The 15104-nt window shown below is 39.3% G+C and overlaps 1 protein-coding gene across 1 annotated transcript in view; it reads right to left on the bottom strand.

Moving 5' to 3' along the window:
* LMAN1L (lectin, mannose binding 1 like) overlaps window positions 1–15104 on the bottom strand; it is a 56479-nt gene that overhangs the window by 12060 nt on the left and 29315 nt on the right. The window contains exons 9-12 of the mRNA XM_063445889.1: window positions 13484–13671; window positions 8313–8380; window positions 4899–5049; window positions 2686–2807 (exon numbers count right to left, since the gene is read on the bottom strand). Of these exons, the coding sequence (XP_063301959.1) occupies window positions 2686–2807; window positions 4899–5049; window positions 8313–8380; window positions 13484–13671 (529 nt within the window). The remainder of the gene's footprint in view (window positions 1–2685; window positions 2808–4898; window positions 5050–8312; window positions 8381–13483; window positions 13672–15104) is intronic.

The following is a 15104-nucleotide window of genomic DNA, read 5'->3' as shown; positions in this document are numbered from 1 at the left end:
GTGTAAAACTAGCAGTAAGGTTTGGATTTGTTTATTTATTTTGCTTATTGTCTTGAAAATGTTACTATAGCCTTACAGCCCCCCAAAATGGATTCCATCTGTTTGAACCCCTACAATTTGCGCTATATGTCTGTTCAAATATAATTTACCTCTTTCATATTAAGTGCATCAAAATTTATTATATATCATTATGTTCTGGAGAAACAGGGCTTTAATTTCTCATGAAATAGTTACCGTATATTGGATTAGTTATAAGGAATACAATTTAAAATGGATAAAATAAAAAAAAGTGTGAGAAATTAGGAAATTTGGAATCCTACCCCCATCATTGCTAAATATTAGCAAGGGACAAGGGAAAGTGCACTAGGGGACACTATGGGAGGGGGGGGGATTCACTGGACTGCATGTTAATATGCCAGATAACTTATTTTAATTCATACAGGCCATGCTAATCCCTACAGAAAGATTGGGGGGAGATGAAAGTTAATCCATATCTCAGGAATATAATAATACCCTAATTGTTTAACCCATATATAACAAAGTTCCCAACTATTCCCAACACATTACATTGTAAAAGCCACGAGAGATAACTGCTCACAGACAGACTAGAGAGGAAAACCAGTCTGGCGGCAGCATTCATTACAGACTGTAGTGGGGCAATGCAGCTTCTGGGAGAGGGTTACAATAGTCCATGCGAGAGATTATTAGAGCATGAACAAGCTCTTTAGTAGCATCTTTTGCAAGAAAGGGGCGGATGCGGGCTATGTTTTTTTAAAGGTGAGACCAGAATAAAAAATGTAACACCAAGACAGCTCGCTTGTATGGATGGACTGATGTGAGTACCTCCAAGTTGAAGGGAGAGCGAGAGAGCAGGATCAATATTAGTTGGAGGAAAGACAAGAAGTTAAGAAAGCGGGAGGACATCCAGTCAGAGATGGAAGAAAGGCAAGCAGTGACACATTGCAGGACGGCAGGGGGAGAGGTCCGGGGAGGAGAGAGATATCTGGGTTTCATCAGCGTACAGGTGGTAGTGGAATCCAAATAAGGTAATAAGTTTGCCAAGAGAGGCAGTATAAGTAGAAAATAGAAGGGGACCATGAGCAATATGTGATAATATATAAATGTTTATGTTATGCTGTATGTTATTTGGTTATACACAATTCTAATGAGCAATTCAACATTATATTTGAAGATTTAAATTTGTGGTTAATTGCATTTTCAGCACTAGAATCTTATAGGATCCAACACCCTAATAATTGTCTCTATAGGTGGAGGCACTGTGTCAAACCGGTATCCCTTTGGAGTCTGATTTCAATCCCATGACTTCCACTCTACGGGTGCTTGGGTCTCATAAAAGAAACAGGTACACAGAATCACACTATCACCTGTCTTAGGGAAGGTCAGAAAAGGGAGTGACAAAGATCATAAATGAAAATGGAATTTGACTCATTAAACAAATGCAGGATATATACTAGTGAAGGGCTTATAGGGACCACATTGTGGTCTTTAGAGGGTTAAACATTTTAGAACATCTAAATTCATAGTGAGTTGCTACAGAATAAGGTAATAAGGTAATAAGTTTGCCAAGAGAGGCAGTATAAGTAGAAAATAGAAGGGGACCATGAGCAATATATGATAATATATAAATGTTTATGTTCTGCTGTATGTTATTTGGTTATACACAATTCTAATGAGCAATTCAACATTATATTTGAAGATTTAAATTTGTGGTTAATTGCATTTTCAGCACTAGAATCTTATAGGATCCAACACCCTAATAATTGTCTCTATAGGTGGAGGCACTGTGTCAAACCGGTATCCCTTTGGAGTTTGATTTCAATCCCATGACTTCCACTCTACGGGTGCTTGGGTCTCATAAAAGAAACAGGTACACAGAATCACACTATCACCTGTCTTAGGGAAGGTCAGAAAAGGGAGTGACAAAGATCATAAATGAAAATGGAATTTGTCTCATTAAACAAATGCAGGATATATACTAGTGAAGGGCTTATAGGGACCACATTGTGGTCTTTAGAGGGTTAAACATTTTAGAACATCTAAATTCATAGTGAGTTGCTACAGAATCTTTTTTTTTTTGTAAAGTTGTCTTTCTTTGGTATGTCCAGGTATAATGGAGACAGCTAAGCCATTAGAGAAGTGCATATTCTATGTGGTAGAGAGCAAACAAACATGCACTATACCAAGTGTTCAAACATTCCTCCTCCCACAGTAAAGGGACACTCCGAACACTATAACAACTTCATCTAAATAAAGTTGTTATGGTGCCAGGAAGCAACCAGATGCACTCTTAGCTTAAGGGTAAAACCCGGAAGGTTACTTCCAGTTCCAGGTTCCCCATGCGATATCCGGCTTCTGAATCTGAGTTACAGGAAGCGCAGAGTGACGCCGGGCAGGAGCACCTTTTTTTTTATCAATGATTGGCTTAGAGCGTCGGCTGACCGCTCTAGTCAAAGAGCGGTCGGAGGCCTCCTGACACCATAACAACATAATTTAGATAAAGTTGTTATGGTGACCAGATTGTTCCTTTAACTAACATCCACCCACAGCCTGCTCAGTCATATGGATAGAGCCATAAGATAACTGAATCATCACAGTAAAAGAACGGAGTAACCTATCTTCTAAGGAATGTTTTTTATTTACCAGTTCCAATGAGAAATCACTCACCTGAATAACATGTATATCACACTGCACACTGTCTGCAGAAACAGAAATGTCAGAAAAACACCACTAGACAAACAAGATGATTGTACGATGTCCGTAGGACAGGGGGATTTCTGTGTGCTGTCCTGCAAGAACAAATGACATGATTATTATTGATATAATCATTTATATAGCCCCAACGCATTCCACAGCACTTCATAGAGGGTTGAATAAAACAGACTTTGACAAACATTACTAAACTGACACAGTAGGATTTAGAAAGATTTTTCTTAAAGTTACAAACTAATTATTGATCTTTTGTCATTGGATTGGCAACATGCCTGTTATTATCATCCAACTGAGCTACCAGACCAAAAAAAAAAATATATATAAAATGGTTAAAATCTATTCGTAAACAGGACTATACACAGGACACAAGGTCATGTGTTTAGACTGGAAGAAAGGAGATTTAGTGCAAGACAAAGGAAACTTTTTGGTTTTTATATTAAGAACAACAAGGTTGTGGAATTCTCTGCCTGAAGAGATGTTTTTATTAGAGTCTGACAGCTGTGTAAACTCCAACTGGATGAATACGTGCAAAAACATAACATTTAGGGATGTCGTTTTTAATATGTAGGGTAACAACTTGACTGCTATTCTGGGGTAAAGAAGGAATTTTTCTTAATTTGTTGCAAAATTGGAAAGCGCTTTAAACTAGGATTTTTTTTTAACCTTTTTTGGATCAACATAAAAAAAAAGGATGTGAGAATAGGCTGAACTTGGACACAAGTCTTTGTTCAGCCTATGTAACCATGTAAAATGAGAGATGGTCTAAGTTTTTTTAAACTATCCAACGCTTGGTCCCATTGTCTACGACTGCCTTATCTTACGCTATACTACATGTAGTATAAATACATGTCCTTACTTGACATTCCAAAAAAAAATATATAAAAAAAACCAGTTGTCTTAATAAAAGAAATAACTTTAAAATAAACAATGAAGATAATTACATATACCTGCAAATTTACAGTAGGGGTTATGTCTTGTGTTCCCCCCACCTGACCTTGAGTTCCCCAGCCACACATATTGATTTGGTATATCATGGTATGCTCACCTCCATGATGTCATCATCTCAGTCCTCTGGATGTTGCATGACCTTGATGTTCACTTATTTTTTTTATATGAACATGTGGTTGTTTACATAATAAGAATTCTAAATTAAAGGAACTCTGAGAACTGGTGGAAATGTTAATTCCTATATTTGGTAACATAATTCTTAGCATGCCAAAAATAATCAGATGTGGTTCTTGGAGGATAAGCACTGACCATTTTTCTATTCTGCTTCTATAACTCCAACCTAATTGTCATTCACTGTTTTATAGTAGTAATTAAGATTCACATACCCCAAGGGTCCCTCATTTTACCTCTGTATATATAGTATATATACTCAGGGTTCTGCAAACTCTGGCCCTACAGATGTTGCTGAACTAAAACTCCCATGATTCTTTGAATTAAATAGATAGCCATGGAAATAGAGAATCATGGGAGTTGCAGTAAGAGTTTTGAGAACCTTTGAAGGTTCTTTCCAGCACATGGGCATTAGCAGGGTCATTTATGTGAGAAAATAGCGGTAAGGGGAAAGCGCAACCGAGATAGGCTGGATCCTACCATTAGTTGGGCTAAAAATCGAAGTGACCACCTAGTTTGCAAACAGGCTACAAAAATATAAAAATATTGCCCAGTCCACTATTGTACATTGAATGCAGTTGTCTACCTATGCATCGTGTCGCTGTTGTTAACTGTACGCAGACTTGTTTGTTCCATCACTGCTCACTCTTGCTGATGGGTTGAGTATAAACAAATAATTTAATTTTTTTTTTATTTTTTTTAAATACATAGTCCTTCAGGATCAACTAATTAAATTTGACACTAGTAATATAAATAAATAATTTTTTTTTTTAATTGACACTTTTGACACAGTTTTGACGAAAGCAAAGGACTTGCTCAAATAATTATCTGACTCGCGGAAATTATATTGCCAACAGGTTTCAAAGGATTTTAGCTAAAATTCCCTTTTTCTCTAGGTTGTACTCATTTGGCACTTCTGCTGATAAAACCAAAAGTCATTCATAAAAAAATTTCAGGCGCATACATTTATTGATACAATATTCACAGTTTCATCACATATACTGTTTTAGATTATGCCACTTATTCTTGCTACGGCCAAACCTACTCACCGAATTTTTGACCAAACTCTGCAGATTTCTCTTAATTTTCAGGAAGTCCTGCTGGAAATCACTAACGTTACTTGCACTGAGGGAGCCACTATCTTTTCCTGATGACGAAGTCGGATGTTTGGCCTTGGCTGCCATCTTTAAAATGTCACTTCTGTGGATTCAACAGATATGTGTTTATCTCTTCTAAGCTCCCCACACATTCGAAACCTTAATTAGTTTAACAACTAAAGCAAGCACTACAACCATAATACAATTTACAATTACTTTTTAATAAACCACTTTTCTCATCAGAGGAACTCAAAGTGTTTACCATATGTTGTCAAATTAAATCATATTAAAGGGACACTATAGTCACCCAGACCACTTCTGCTCAATGAAGAGAATCTGCTATGTTTACATTGCAGGGTTAATCCAACCTCTAGTGGCTGTCTTCCTGACAGCCGCTAGAGGCGCTTCTGCAACACTTAATGCGAAAATCGCATCCAGTGTGCAGAACGTCCATAGGAAAGCATTGAGAAAGCATGCGCATTCCGCTCCACTCGGGAGCTGAGGTCACCAGTGCCGAGAAAGCCCGGAGCTGGATTAAGATAAGTAACTGGAAGGATTTTAACCCCTTCAGCACCAAGGGAGGGGGACCCTGAGGGTGGGGGGGAGGGGGGGTCCTAAGGATGATCTAGTGTCAGGAAAACAAGTTTGTTTTCCTGACACTATAGTGATCCTTTAATAATACCTTTTACTGGTTCTTAATTCAATGGTACTCATCCTATTAAATTCAAATGCAGAGTTGTCTCTGAAGAAATAGATCCTGGAAAATGTGTCCTTGATGAATTTTAACATTCGTGATTTTAGAATCGCGCCTCATCATCAGTTATTCCACCATTAAAAGCACAGCACAAGAAATTATTACAGGGCAATTGTGGCTGTACAAGAGCACTGATAGCATGTAGTTTGGAGAACCGGCAACTTATGTGTTAGTATAAATATATGAAATATATTCTACTAGATTTCGGCGTTTGACTGGCATATTTATACTTACATTTAATTAGCACTTTTCGATTACGACATTACGGATAACTTCACACATGTTGTAATGTGTGATTCCATAAATACACTATTTAAGTGTTCCTCGATATATCTTATAAATTATTTACCAAAAGTTCCAAAATAAAAATTGGTTCACTTTTCTAATATAGTACAATTGTAGCGCTGATTGTGACATCTGCAGAGAAATTGACCTCTACATTACAAGAATATACAAATCTGTTGACTGGTACTTTTTTTTAGACTTGTCAAAGGGTTTTGATTGTAACTCAAAAAAAAACAAAAAAAGCAAAAGTTTTGGCTCAAAATGAGCCTTTCTCAAGCAATGAATAGACATACGATATATTCAATCTCAATGAACAAACATGAAAACATACACTCAATCTTAATGAATACATATATAACATACACTGACCAGCCACAACATTAAAGGAACACTATACTCACCAGAACAACCACAGCTTAATGTCTTTTTAATGTAAACGCTGCGTTGTCAGAGAAAACACAAACGTTACAAATAAATAAATGTATTTATAACACTGGAGTGTTGGTGTGCCTGCTGGGCCCCCGTTCCCAACCCTTACCTGAAGAAAAAAAAAAGTTAACTTACCTCTGTTCCATCAGCAAGACAGTCTCTGCCTCCAGGGAATCAATAATATTGGTGTTCTTCCAGCCAATCTGAGGCACGGTGCACGTGCAGCAATCACCGGCTCTCTGCTGGAGCACAAACCAATGAGGAAGAGCACACTTTCAGCTGTCAAATTGACAGCCAGGAAAATGCAACCGGAACTTTGTAAAAGTGATGATTTCTCTTTAAATCTGCACTTCTTTCGAATGTGAAAGAGGGGACACTATTCACCCCAAAATTGGATTGGAATGTACCTTTAATCACACGGCAAACACAAACAGGTTATTATACCCCACCCCCTATAGACTGTAAGCTCGTTTCAGCAGGGTCCTCTTCGACCCTTCCTTTTTCCTTAAGTTTTCTTGTAATTGTCCTATTTATAGTTACATCCCCCCCTCTTATAATATTGTAAAGCGCTACGGAATCTGTTGGCGCTATATAAATGGCGAGAATAATAATAATAGATGAAGCAGTCCCCATCACAGCACTAACGAGGCCAGAACTGAGTAAGAGTGATACATCTAGCAGATTTCTCTACTGACTACTATTTGAAAAAAATTCTCCTTGCACAATTTAGAGACTATTTTATACTGTAACATTCGCTGACTTTGTGATTTTATGAATTAAAAACTAACTGATGTTTATGCACTGTTCACATCTAATGACTTTAGACAGGCTTTGTATGATATTAGGGAAGAGAAATTGAATACAGTACATACTAGGTAGCAGAATCGTATTACAGTTAAAGGATAATCAGGGAATTCAGTGGTACTTATACATTAAAAATGCTTTAAATAGGGTATTTTCCTTCAAGGTCGTTATGAAGGTCAGATGTGGCTTGGATGCATTCCTCCCCCCGAGCTCTGGAGAGAAGCATTGCTAATGAGGAAGAAAGACAGAGCTGCCCAAGTCATTCCAGCTCACAACGAAACGGAACTGGGCCTTTGGGTTAAAACATGCCCAGATCAACAAAATAAAAAAGGAATACTTTGTGATTCATGACAAGATAATTAAAGAGTGGAATATCTGACGATCACTGCTGCACGGATATGAAGATTAGTACAGACCATGCAGAAAAATGCAGCATTTTATTTGTCAGAAACAGAAAGTCATGGATACATGTTTACAATGTACAGAATTTTTTTTTATTTTTTTTAAAACAGTGTTTTTTTTTTTTTCTCTTTTAGCCCTCGAAAAGCTCCAGGGTCTCTTCATGAAAGATTTATTTGTGGTGAACTGACACTGAAACTGGGAAAGTTAGTCTATATTATTTAAAATATAAAAAAAAAATGTGTATTGTCCATTTATTTTTAGTTTAGTTATGTCCCTTTCTCTTGTATAGAAGCCCTACGTGCCCCACCACAAACTCGGTCAGCCACTTTCTTTTGTTTTAGCCTTCTGTTGTTCATCTTGGCCTAAAATTTAAAATTTCCTTATCAGATCTCCATTATTCCCAGTTTGTTTGATAATCCCACAAAAATGTCACTTTCCATCTCTCCATTGACCATATCTGATACGTTCGTACTAGCCGCATCCCCTTGACAGTCCGTCTGTCAATATTACTTTTGTCAACCGGCAGCCCTACTGAGAGTCTACTTAGGCAGCTTTAATATACTTTAGTCGCATTTCTCCTAGATTTGCTCCACTAGTAATGGTCTGCCTCGAAAGTCATTAAAAAAAAAGTTAGCCCACAGAGCACATAATCCATAAAACAACGTCAACATTCCAGAGTTATTCCTACTTACTTCAGATCCCGCGTCATGGCTAGAAGATCCGGGATCCCATTCATTACGGTTTCCAGGGCACCGTGGGCCTGAAGAATAGTAGGATCAGTGTCAATTGGTTATCATTTGATATTGTTATTTCTACATCTTTTGAGTAAAAAAGTTAATTGTGACTAAGTATATTGATATTATATAAAGCAATCCAAGTACCATAACCACTATGATGGCTTATTGTAGAAGTATCTGTACCTACAGACTCACAGGCCATCATTTACAATAAGCTGTAGGAGTTATGGAGTAATATGTTTCTCTATTAAATTAGTGATAAATGACACCAAATGGCATCAGCTATTTACCATTTTCTATAGTCACGTATTATGAAGTTGCGTTATGCGTTATGAAGTTGCGTAATGCGTTATGAAGTTGCGTTATGCATTATGAAGTTGCGTTGCGTTATGTGTTATGAAGTTGCGTTATGAAGTTGCGTTATGCATTATGAAGTTGCGTAATGCGTTATGAAGTTGCGTTGCGTTATGTGTTATGAAGTTGCGTTATGAAGTTGCGTTATGCATTATGAAGTTGCGTTATGAAGTTGCGTCATGCATTATGAAGTTGCGTTATGTATTATGAAGAACAACAAGAAGTTAACCGTTAGTACTATATCGCACACAGTACCTAAGGTTTATAAGCAAAGATTATAAACTGTAGTTGCATTATGAAGTTGCGTCATGCATTATGAAGTTGCGTCATGCATTATGAAGTTGCGTTATGAAGTTGCGTCATGCATTATGAAGTTGCGTCATGCATTATGAAGTTGCGTTATGTATTATGAAGTTGCGTTATGAAGTTGCGTCATGCATTATGAAGTTGCGTTATGCATTATGAAGTTGCGTTATGTATTATGAAGTTGCATTATGAAGTTGCGTCATGCATTATGAAGTTGCGTTATGAAGTTGCGTTATGCGTTATGAAGTTGCGTCATGCGTTATGCATTATGAAGTTGCGTCATGCATTATGAAGTTGCGTTATGAAGTTGCGTTATGCGTTATGAAGTTGCGTCATGCGTTATGCATTATGAAGTTGCGTTATGCATTATGAAGTTGCGTTGCGCTATGTGTTATGAAGTTGCGTTATGAAGTTGCGTCATGCGTTATGAAGTTGCGTTATGAAGTTGCCGTGCAGAGTTGTATCTTTAGATAGAGATTCAGACTGTGGTGGTCCTACAATGGTAGCAAACTAGTTGCAGAGTGGCTTGAGGAATTAAGGCTAGTACTACCACCTGCAACTCTCTGTGGATTAATATTTTAAATAATTAATGCTCTTAATCGATTTTATTGAGAACATAGTGATACTCTTTATAAAATCTTGTGCCCCCCCTTCAATGTTTATATAATAACCAATAATAATCAAAGTTTTAAAGGACCACTCTAGTGCCAGGAAAGCATACTCGTTTTCCTGGCACTAGAGTACCCTGAGGGTGCCCCCACCCTCAGGGACCCCCTCCCGCCGGGCTCTGGAGAGAGGAAGGGGTTAAACTTACCTCTTTTTCCAGCGCCGGGCGGGGAGCTTTCCTCCTCCTCTCCATCTTGATCACGACGTCATCGGCTGAATGCGCATGCGCGGCAGGAGCCGCGCTCGCATTCAGCCGGTCGCATAGGAAAGCATTTACAATGCTTTCCTATGGACGCTTGCGTGCTCTCACTGTGATTTTCATCACAGTGAGAATCACGCAAGCGCCTCTAGCGGCTGTCAATGAGACAGCCACTAGAGGATTTGGAGGCTGGATTAACCCTCAGTATAAACTGCTATGTTTATAAAAAAAAAGGGTTAATCCTAGAGGTACCTGGCACCCAGACCACCTCATTAAGCTGAAGTCGTCTGGGTGCCTAGAGTGGTCCTTTAACAGGAAGGGGTCTTACACAATATTTCTCCTTTGAAAGTATTACCCAACTCAATGGAATTCGTTTTATTATGCCTATACAACTTCTCTGGGTGGTGCATTAACCATCTGAGCTCTCATGCAGATTTAGATGCAAAAATCTAGCATTGTTATAAAAATCTACTGACTGCTATTTGAAATAAATTCAAACAGGAAAGAATTTCCTTCTCTGGCTAAGAGCTCTGCCATTTGTTAATGCATTTGCTCCATTAATGAAGCATTATTAAATATATTATTATGTACTGTGGGAAGCACGATGACAGAACAGATTGTGATGAGAAACTTCACAGCTTCTATTTTTTTTTTTTTAACATGAAACTCTGATTACATTTATTCTATGTGTTAATTTCATATTTTGTATAATTTATTTTTGTTTTCATTTGTTTTTGAACACATTCTATGCTAATTTCACTCGGAGCACCAGCAACATTTCTTTATACTGATTCTTAGGGGTTTATTCGCTAAATACCAAATTTTTGTGAATTTAAAACTAATTACAAATTCTAGGTTTCCATTTCAGCAATAGCCATGGCTCTGTTATTTTAGACTAAATTGTTCCAAATTTCCATTCTCTACAATGTATTGTTTAGTAAATACACCCACTCATCACTCTCACTTTGAACTTCAATCCTTTCCTTTGAGGAGTCTAGATATCTTTTATGTACTAGGCTGTAAATAAATAAATAAATAAATAAACTTTTTCCAATAGTGACCGGTCTATTTTATTTTATTTCTGTTTTAATAATATCCTAAACATGGTACGAGATTGACGTAAGCAGTATTTATCTTCAAATCATTGCCGAAAAAAAAAAAAAAAGATTGCATTTTATAAAATACTTTATCCTATACTGGAAAATAGTAACAGGAAACAAAAACCTCATTAAGCCTTTAATCCTTTAAATCCTAAGCGGTTTAGGACCACAGTACACTAAGTAATGAATGAAGTGATGGAGTGAAGGGGGTGTATCTCACGTAAGCCATATCTAGACACCTGCATCCTCTAAGTGCTTCCCGATACATAAACACACCGTTCTGACAGCAATATATCACTCTTTATTTAAGGTTCTCTGTTCAGAATTATTGGAATTGTTGAATAAAGTAAAACAATCTAAGTACACAAGGCATAAAGCCGCAGGGGAACAAAGCATGAAAGGTTGTTTTATGGGATAATACACATAAAGGATTATCTAAATGTGTTTTAGCTCACTCAACCATTATATGGAGTCGTTTTAGTATCAACCATTAAAAGGAGACATTTTCAACCTTCTTAGCCCTGCAATAGGGTTAACCTAAATGCAGTACTAACCGTAGTTGTTAGTGGAGTTCCCGATATTCATATGTCTACCATATCATTTATCACTATGCTTTGCCTTGTCACTTCGACATGCTAGCCTAACTTGTTCGTATTTCGTATAAAATTGTGCAATGGACATTTATGAGACGCCTGTATGACTTGCTCTTAGTTATTTGCTTGCCAGTATACACTGTCGTGGCGCCTCTAGTGTATCTGTATATACTTACTTGCACGATTAAATAAAGAATGTAAAAAATAAAAATAAAAAGGGAAACATTTTCATTAGGATATCAAGATTGCTCCCAATGGAAAAGGCATTCCAGAGGTGAAATCTCAAGCAAAGGTCCTCTGCAAGAGAGGTCCAGAAGCACTAGGTGAAGATTTCGTCCGACCTTAAGAGAATACAGTAGATGGTTGAGATGCTCTTTAGCACAGTGAGCCGAGGTCCACAACTTCATTATGCTTAGATCTTAGTAAAAGGACTTTCAGTTACCCTGATGAAGACTATGAAAGAGTAAAAGAGTACAAGAAAGCAGGGTCGTTTTGTTTTATAAGACAGAACTCTCTCTACCTAGAGATTAAATATTTTACGTTCTTAAGAACTTGCTTTGGAGAGAATTCTTGATTTATGGTCTGATCAGGTCAGTAGAGCAGGTCTCAAAAATGAAGGGGAGTCTTACGTTAAAGTATTCAAATTAACCAACACAGAATGTAAGAGAACACTTGGAATGGATGGATACACAGTATCTTGCACTATTGATATGGCCCACTGAGGTCCGAAACACATTATGGCTCATTTACACCATTACATAGTGAACTTATACTAGTTGTATGTCAGACAGATTCCACCTACAGGGCACTCCCGGACCAAAATGCTAGGAAAGTTCCTTCGGTACAAGAGATACAGCAACCCTAGACAACTACTTCAGCCTCTGATGACCTCATCACCGAAGTGCAGCTACAAGCAGAATGCTGACCATTCCAGGGGAGGATTGGTGATCAGAAGAAGGTTGCAGTAACCAAGGCAGAAGATTCTAATAAAGCGAACTATACCTTATTGTTTAGAATGCAGACCTAGATAAGCTATACTTTTCCAGTTAAGGTAGGAAGACTTAGTAGGAAACCAAATCACACAGCAGCATCAGTTATTATGTCAAAGATCAATGCATGGTTGGCTGATGAAACACATTTACTATGGATGTTCAGACAACGTGATCATTTTCAACAACAACCTTGTTTATCCAAGTTTTGTTTAATTTATCACTCTTTATTTTGTGTAAAAACTATACAGGGTTAATCACTAAAGTGAGAATTCAAAGCAAATTTCAAATTTTAAGAGACACTCTAGCTTGCTGAAGTGTTTTATGTGTGAAGAGAAGACCTGGTTACACCCTACTGGCTGTCAATCAAACAGCAGGTCCTGTTACTTCCTGGTTGTTTAGCTCAGTGGAGCTAAACTCAAGGAGGAGCAATTTCCCAGAACACCTGCCTTGCAAACACTTATCCTTGAGTTGCATTAGGAAGTCTGTGATTGGACAGTTACAGAAAGTCTGGGTGAGGTTAGAAGGGGAGGACTTGCAAGGGCAGCAGAAATGAGAACGGCATCTTTTACAAGTTGTTTGTAGCAATACCCTGAATGAATAATGCATAACTAAATGCATGCATGTTTTCATTGGGGGTATATCTACTAAACAGTTTTTTTGTTTGGGCAGTTGAGTGTCTCTTTAACCCCTTAAGGACCAAACTTCTGGAATAAAAGGGAATCATGACGTGTCACACACGTCATGTTTCCTTAAGGGGTTAATGTCAAAAAAGCCAAAATGGGAAAATCTCCAAGTTAGCTATGGTTTCAGTTCAGTTCTTTAGACTTAAATTTGAAATTCACTTTGAATTCTCACGTTAGCAAATAACCCTCTATAGACAAATCTGTCACCTGCACTATACAAAGTGTATACTAACGTGGTCTTTTTTCACAGTTGTGGTTTCATTAGCTGCAGATCGACTTAGGATATCCCTCTGCCTTATTTGCTCTTCCAGAGTCATGTTTAATCTCTTGTTCAGTATAGATATCTCCTCTAGCACTCGAGCCTGCCCAGCTAAGATCATATCCAACTCCCGTTGACTGTCAGACTCAAACAGGTCCTCACCTAGAAAGAGAGATGAAAAAAGCATGACGTTATTGGAGGATAGTGAGAATTACAAGTGGAGAAAGAGTAATTGTTTAGTAGTAGTCTCTTATTAATATCCTCCACAAATTCTGTTTATGGGCTGTGGCTAGAGATGTCGCGAACATAAAATTTACCGTTCGCGAATGGCGAACGCGAATTTCCGCAAATGTTCGCGAACGGGCGAACCGGGCGAACCGCCATAGACTTCAATAGGCAAGCGAATTTTAAAACCCACAGGGAATCTTTCTGGCCACAATAGTAATGGAAAAGTTGTTTCAAGGGGACTAACACCTGGACTGTGGCATGCCGGAGGGGGATCCATGGCAAAACTCCCATGGAAAATTACATAGTTGATGCAGAGTCTGGTTTTAATCCATAAAGGGCATAAATCACCTAACATTCCTAAATTGTTTGGAATAACGTGCTTTAAAACATCAGGTATGGGGGCGGGGCCGGGCGGCCATGCCAGCAGGCTGCAAGGCATTGCAGCTCCAGGGGAAATCAACTAAAAATGGGTACTTACCCACCACAATCAGCCTGGAACCCCCTGGAAGCGTGCGATACAGGGCCCTGGAGTGTCCCGGTGCAGCTGGGGCACCTGATATCGGGTGCACTGGGTCCTGGTGAGATGCTCCGGGGCTTGGGGGACTGAGGCCTACCCGGGAGGCGAGTGGGGCGGACGGCCGCTGCCTCGCTCTCTGCCCGGCGAACACTGAGAACCACAGCAACACGGGGGGCCCCCGGCCCCGTTCACCCCCCCCTCTGGGCCGGCGGGGGTTATCCCGGTCCCCACCAGGCAACCAACACATTGGCAGCGCTCCTGGGGGACTTACAGCCTAAAGTCACCGACTGCCATGCGGCTCCAACAAGATGGCTGACAGCGAAGCACCTTCCATACATGGAAACAGCGGCTCTGCTGCTCACTTACACTGCAGGGCGAACCCCAGAAGCTGATCCAGCGCCTGCCTCAGCTGAGAATGTCTCTCTGGGGTCCCCTACCTCTCAGCCCACAGACCAACACTGAAGAAGTGCCCGGGAAGGTCACCTCCAAACGATGACTTCATCGCCACGTTCCCCCACCTGGTCACTGTGGCCGGTAAAGCACCATACCCCCATACTCACATGCCGGACGGGTACTGGGATCGCAGAGACCCGCAGACACTTGGGCCAGCAGTGGGTCCTCGGGACTTTATAGACTCTGGTATGCCCCAAGAGTAATTTCTCTGCTGGAGAATGGGATGCCGCTCACCAACAACTCCTGATACCAAAAGCGACAGGTACCCCAACTCCACACGACAGACGGCATACAAGGCATACCGACCGCCTTCACAGCAGACACCTTGGCTGTGGTTGACAATTAATGGACATGTCTGCAGCCGAAGCCACAGTTGAAGATACAGCGCAAGACAGAC

The sequence above is a fragment of the Pelobates fuscus genome, chromosome 3 (assembly GCF_036172605.1).
Source record: "Pelobates fuscus isolate aPelFus1 chromosome 3, aPelFus1.pri, whole genome shotgun sequence".
Taxonomy (NCBI): Eukaryota; Metazoa; Chordata; class Amphibia; order Anura; family Pelobatidae; genus Pelobates; species Pelobates fuscus.
This window is presented reverse-complemented; position numbering and strand designations above follow the sequence as displayed.